The sequence below is a fragment of the Gavialis gangeticus genome, unplaced genomic scaffold (assembly GCF_001723915.1).
Source record: "Gavialis gangeticus isolate Ggan-Ray unplaced genomic scaffold, GavGan_comp1, whole genome shotgun sequence".
Taxonomy (NCBI): domain Eukaryota; kingdom Metazoa; phylum Chordata; order Crocodylia; family Gavialidae; genus Gavialis; species Gavialis gangeticus.
Genome location: NW_017728995.1, coordinates 46,526,444 through 46,532,847, shown reverse-complemented (window position 1 = coordinate 46,532,847; position 6,404 = coordinate 46,526,444). Strand labels below are relative to the sequence as shown.

The window sequence follows — 6,404 nt, the reverse complement described above, 5'->3', positions numbered from 1 at the left end:
CCCCCCCCCCCCCCCCCAAAAATGAAAAATATATCTTTAAGTGGTAGAAGGTACTTACAGGTACACCAGGGGCTCCTGGATCACCTCTGTCTCCCTGTAATTGCAACCATTTTGGTAAGTACAGGATCACACTTTTGCTTTCTTGCATTTGCTTTTCAAGACTACTTGCCATATCCTTGTTTTATGATCAATAGATGATTTCATTGAATAGAAAAATAATTTCAATACTGTTAAGGTTTTGACTGAAGAAAGAAATTTAGCACTGAGATAAACTTCCAAATATAGACTTATACATAGGTAGTATAAGTAACTTCCAAACCATATGCAAAATTGATTTTCTAATATTTTCTAATTTTTAGTGTTTTAAGGAAAAAAAAACCCCCAAAACAGATGACTTCAGATATGTGTGCACCCAAAGATCTTGTAAGTACAACTCAAAACAAGTAATACATAATCAAAATTACAGTAATTCTCTGATTTTATATATTAAACCTGCGTATAAGTTGATCATATATTTTCAGGTTCAATATTAAACAAAGTAGCCCCCCAAAATTTGTAGAATTTTCAATTTATTGTTAAATGTGAATTTAATATTTAATATTAAACTTTGACCCCCAACATCTTATAGCTATCAACAGCATATAAGCAACTTATAGCTGTGGGAATATCCTGACTTTGATGGCTTTAAAATCTTAATCTGTACCGTGCCATCTATCTATATTTGCATTTACATTCCTTATTAAAAAAGAGACCAAGTAAAATGCGCTTTTCAAAACAATGAGGAGTGATTAGAAAAATTTTAATCACTATACATGTTTTCCTGCATGTTACAATAATTTCCACAACAATATACTTACTGGATCACCTCTCCTAAAATGTGAAACATACACAGACATTCCTTTTTCTCCTTTTTGCCCAGGATAGCCCTGAATAATTCATCAAAAATTAAAATAAAAAATGAGATTATGTTCTGGAGTAAGATGTAACAATATATAGTATTATACGATCTGTTTACTGATACAGTAGAATTTCACTGATTAATTTCTTAGCTTTGATTACATCAATGCTCTCTGCATATCCCAACCATATTTAATTTTGACTGGTACACTGGTTACAAACCACATGAACAGATATATGCTGTGGCACTTATTCTTAACTTTTTCCTCATGAGAAATCAAAAAACAGCCTGGGTGGAATCCTATTCCAGTTAAAGTCCATGAGAGTTTTGTTATGAACTTTAAAGGAGCCAATATACCTGTGTCCACAGAATACATGGAACTCAAATACCCAGTAACTGTACTCAGTGAACCACAGCATTGTAGTCTTACACTGATCCTTCACAGCTTAAAGAGCTGAATGGGAAAAGTACTTATCACTAAAATGCTGTAATAAGCTGAACAGCTGGCTATATCTAGAGGGAGCTGCAGCAGACAGGATGTAGATAACAGGTCAAAGAAAGGCTGCACAGGAAGTCTCAATGAAACCTGTATCTAGCTGCCTTTGCTGCAGCCATGTCTCTTGACAAATTTTGTATTTGATTTCTTTTTACAAGAAGATATGTTCTTTTTAAATGAATCTTGTTCCTTCTAAATTTCTCAAGCAAGGGTAATAGATATTATAACACTAGGTAATAGTAATATAGCTACTATTAAATAATATATAAAAAATCCCAATAATATAATATGCTCCCTGCTGCATGTTGCATACATTGCTCTATTAGCTGGTCAGTCTCTCAATACATGTAGACAGGCCACATATGCAAAGCAATTATCAGACGATAAAAATAACTATCTAGCTATAAAAAGAGTCAACTAGTTATAAAGTTAGTGCTTGAAAATGTGTAACAACTCTGTAGCTAGTTTCTATCTAGCTTTAATTTGAATTAGTAGCAGGGCCCTAAATAATATAAAACTGAAGCATGAAGAATGCATCTAAAATAAGTTACATACATATGTACATAGTATATATACTAAATGATACAGGAAACATTTGTAAACAGAAAGTAACATAAAGACATTAACAGTCCATTGTGATGCTGGTACTAGGTAATCAGAACAGTATTTGGTGCAGCAAATCAATCTATAAACAGGTGAGCCAATCTCTACACAGACCCTGGAGTGACACTGTACACAAGGAGATAATTATTTGAGGAGACTCCATTTTGTTTCCTTGAAAAACCAAATTCATGAATATTGATGTTTTAGTTTGAATCCAAGCTGTGTCTCTGTTATTTAAGTTATTTTATGGACTGCAAGTAATAGATTCATTAATGCCTTTGTTCATTGAGCCAGCTGCATATAGGTTATAATTTATGTCAAATCTTGGGTTTGGTTTTGGGTTTGTGAGTGTATTATCCACCGACTTCTTACATGTGAAACTCTTATAGTGAATGATTTCCCAGGCTGAAGAGAAGTCATGAAAGTATAAAGGAGCTGTAGTCCAATCTATTACTTTTTTTTATCAACTGCGTTGATGGCGTATTGCAGCTTAAAGCAATTGTGCAAACATAAATACAGGATTTCTTCATGAATGTGTTTTGATCATGTTTTATCACTTTGCCTTATTCTTTGAATATTGTTTGTTTTCCTCTAAGGCCTGATTCAGTAAATATTTTTGCTTCAGATATGTGTCAAAATGTAGCGCAAGATCCAGAATTTCTATTGTTTCATTTCATATATAGTTTCATTCTGAAAGGGTTAGAACAGCTCTTCAAAATCTTTACAAGTTACTGATCATTCCAAGTGAAAACTTGGTTCTGCAGAAGGTCAATTGTGGGCCAGATTCACAAGTGGTGTAATCCTGCATCTTTCCAGTGGAGTCACTGAAGCTATCCCAGTTTACATCACGTAAGCAGCTAGCGTTGAGACTTGATCTTCATTCAGAAACCTCAATATTTGAATAATGTTAATATACTTTCTTCTTTAAGACAGAAAAGCTAAAATCCGAGTGGTAATTTTAAATATTTAAATTTAAAAATAATAATGCCACTGAACCAGACTGTGGTTTACTACTAGGTGGGTGCACAGGCCATTCATGGGGGTGTTTCTGTGGCAGGCACCCTGCTCTGCATAATGAGTGGACACAACTCCAGTCCATAGTGCTGGGTAGTTGTTATACCACAAAGCATCTTAATTTTATAATGGCTATGATCAACTACTAAAAACTTCATTTTAAAGCTAACAGAATCTAGGCCCACTGAAACTTCCACTTCATACCATACCCTCCTGATATCATTCCAGCTATTACAGTTCAAGATGCCAAACGTTAACAAATTGTGTAGTGGTTTTGAACAAATTCTCCTCTTGATAGTATCACTGTAATTCTGGAGTAATTCCATGAGTGTGGTTATTCAAGATGTACACCATGTGAATGAGAGCAGAATTTGGCTACTTGTATTTTGGATGAACACACATTAAGGAATAACAACCTTAATTTCATACTCTACCAAAACCTGGCCTTGAAAGGCACAGATTGCCCAGTGCACAATCAAGTTTATTAACAACGACACAAGATGTGGTGTGGTAACAGACCCTAAATCAAGATATGAACTCAGGCACCCAGTGCCACCGACCAATACCTCTAATTTTAAAATGTGTTGGCAGAAGAGAAAGTATAAATACACGATTAATAAAATATTATAACTTACAGGTGGGCCTCTAGGTCCGAGATATCCTTTTCCCCCTGGAAATCCTGGATCTCCCCTTGAACCATTGGAACCATCCAAGCCAGGTTTGCCCCTAGGTCCTCCAACTCCAAGTAACCCCTACAGAGAGTTTAATTTATATGTAAGTACTTTACCTTATTATTAAAGTACAGTTTTTCATACTATACAGACTAGTAATCCCAGATTGTGGCAGAGGACCACTCATCTAAGCTTCAATTCTATATTCCTTACACTAGGAAAATGGCCCACTGTGACTTTTCCTGCATACAGCAAGAAATATAGAATCGGGCCCAAGTACATGCCATGTCTTTTCACCAGTTTCATAGTAGAAACCCTGGCATTTACGTAAGACCATTTGTGCACAAAGTTGTGACTAGCTGCACCTTAATTCTGAAGGATGCAATTCTGCAGTCCTTATTCTAGCAAAACTCTGACTTGTTTCAGTGGAATTTTTATCTGACTAAGACATGCAGAACAAGGGTCAATATTTTTTTTTCAGCAGAAAGGATAAAGTAATTCAGAACCCCTTTTGCTAGTTTCAAAATACATTGAGACAAATATACAAAACCTAGAAAGAGGAACTTATGCTTTTTACCCCTGCTTGCTGCTTGGATTTGTGCAGGTCTCAGTTACTGCTCTGCTTTTTATCTCTTTTCTGTAAAATAGACCTAATGGTATATACTTATCTCAGAGAGGTGCTGTTAATTCTAATTGTCTTGTTTGTATTATGATTTGAAAAATATGTAGAGTCCTAAATATGTATGGAGTACTATTATCCATAATAAATGTCATAATAGTTCATCTTGTTCTTTACAGGTTTACCAAATAAGTGATTCTTCGGAGGATGCAATAACAATAGATAGGAAATGTATTATATCAAGTTTAGTAAAGCATTCTGTTAAAATATTGGTTTTAGATTAATTGTAATCTGTATACAGCAAAAGTAAACTTACAGGCAGGCCATCTAAACCAGGAAAGCCTGGGACTCCTGTGGGGCCCTAAAAATGGGGCATCAAAAAAACCTGTTAAAGTCCTTAACTCTTAAAAGCAGTGAACATCATAAGGTTGTGATATTGCAAACTGATGTTGTAAGTCGCAACATTTGAAACATGACTGTAAGGCCCCTGGCACATGTTCATGTAATGGCACAAGGGGATCTGATCCCAACAATTGCACATTCTGCCATGCCACACATGCATAGCCGAATGAGCAATTTTGGGGTCAAGGATCAAATCCAAATTGTGCCAGTACTACTTGCCAGGGCAGAGGAAGCCCAGGATCATAATTCTTGGTTCCTCCTGCACTAGCAAGTTAGGCTGCCTCACCTATCTGTCCTTCAACAATTGGATGACTGTCACCTTCAGCCCCAGGACTGCGCTGGAGACTTGAACCAGCTCCTGTGAGGTCTGGGGCCAAGGTGGACAATCAGCTAATTGTCAGTCCCAGCCCCAGACCATGGTGGGCCCAGCCTGAGTCCCCCCCATGCACTCCTGGAGCCAGGGCTGAAAATCAGCTGACAGCCCAGAGTACGGTTTACCCAGGGCTGTCTGAGCAGACACTGACTGTCAAAAGCTCTGGCTGAGCTGCCAGGAACAGGGCATCAATGGGAGGAGATAAAGGAGTTTTCCTACTGGGGACTTTTAAACCCTGTGTCCAGCACCTTAGCCAGAGCTGCTGGATATGGGGTTTAAAATCCCCACAGGAAGCCCTTTGACTCTCCACCCACCAACCTGCCTTCCTCAAGCCCAGGCCCTCAGTCAGCTGATTGTTGGCACTGGGGCCATTCTATACCCAAGTGCAGTCTGGATCCCAGGACCTGTTGGCTGATTGATTGTCAGCCCTGGCCACATTTAAATTTAAGGTACTATATAAATCAGCCATAAAAATGTTCTACGTAATATGTGGAACATTTTTATGGCTTGTTTCCCATCTTATGGTGCCTTAAATTGGGTGCATCTATAGCACCCTGTCCAGGAATACCCCAATTAACACCTTAATCACGGGATAAATGTAAAGTGTAGTGAAGGCCTAACACCTCCACACAGTAAGGTAAACATCTGATAAAATGTGGGCAAATTCAACATGAGCTTGTTTGGCAAATGTATCTGAAAGAACTATTGCCAATAGCCATGCATACCTTAAATGGTACCGGAGGACAACATCAAATCTGTAGGACCAGATTAACTCGTTGAGGCTTATGGAATTGTATAGAAGAGGAATTTGGCTATATAATACTCCATTTCATATCATAAGTCTGTTTCTGCTCCCCATGAAGTCAAAGACTTTTAGTGATTCTAGAAGGAACAGGTTCAGGTTCTGTATATGACAAGTAGCGAAATTCAGATCCTATACTGGGCTCAATTATATAAAGCTCCAACAAAGCCAACAGAATTTAATCAATTAAAGCCAGAAGAAAATGTCAAGAGTCAAGACCAAGAACTGAAGGACTTTGAAAAATGACTTACTGACAAAAGGCAGTGTTTATGATGGTATCACTTACCATAACCAATTATATAGAGTTACATCTCTTGTACAGTATTATCCCCACGAAACATTAACTCTTGTCAGTGTTAATAAGAGTTATGTGGAACACATCAGAGACCTAATCTCTTTCACTGAAACATAGGGTTTGAAGGGACCTCAAAGGTCATCTAGGCTAACCCCTTGCACAAATGCCAGAATGCTGCTTCTGAAGCAGCCCTGCCCAGTGCCTACCCCTCCCTTACAAAAAAAAAAAAAA

The 6,404-nt window shown here is 37.5% G+C and overlaps 1 protein-coding gene across 1 annotated transcript in view; it reads right to left on the bottom strand.

The window, feature by feature from the left end:
• Window positions 1-6,404, bottom strand: part of COL4A4 (collagen type IV alpha 4 chain) — a 183,852-nt gene that overhangs the window by 123,894 nt on the left and 53,554 nt on the right. The window contains exons 6-9 of the mRNA XM_019503074.1: window positions 4,618-4,662; window positions 3,647-3,763; window positions 858-926; window positions 59-94 (exon numbers count right to left, since the gene is read on the bottom strand). Of these exons, the coding sequence (XP_019358619.1) occupies window positions 59-94; window positions 858-926; window positions 3,647-3,763; window positions 4,618-4,662 (267 nt within the window). The remainder of the gene's footprint in view (window positions 1-58; window positions 95-857; window positions 927-3,646; window positions 3,764-4,617; window positions 4,663-6,404) is intronic.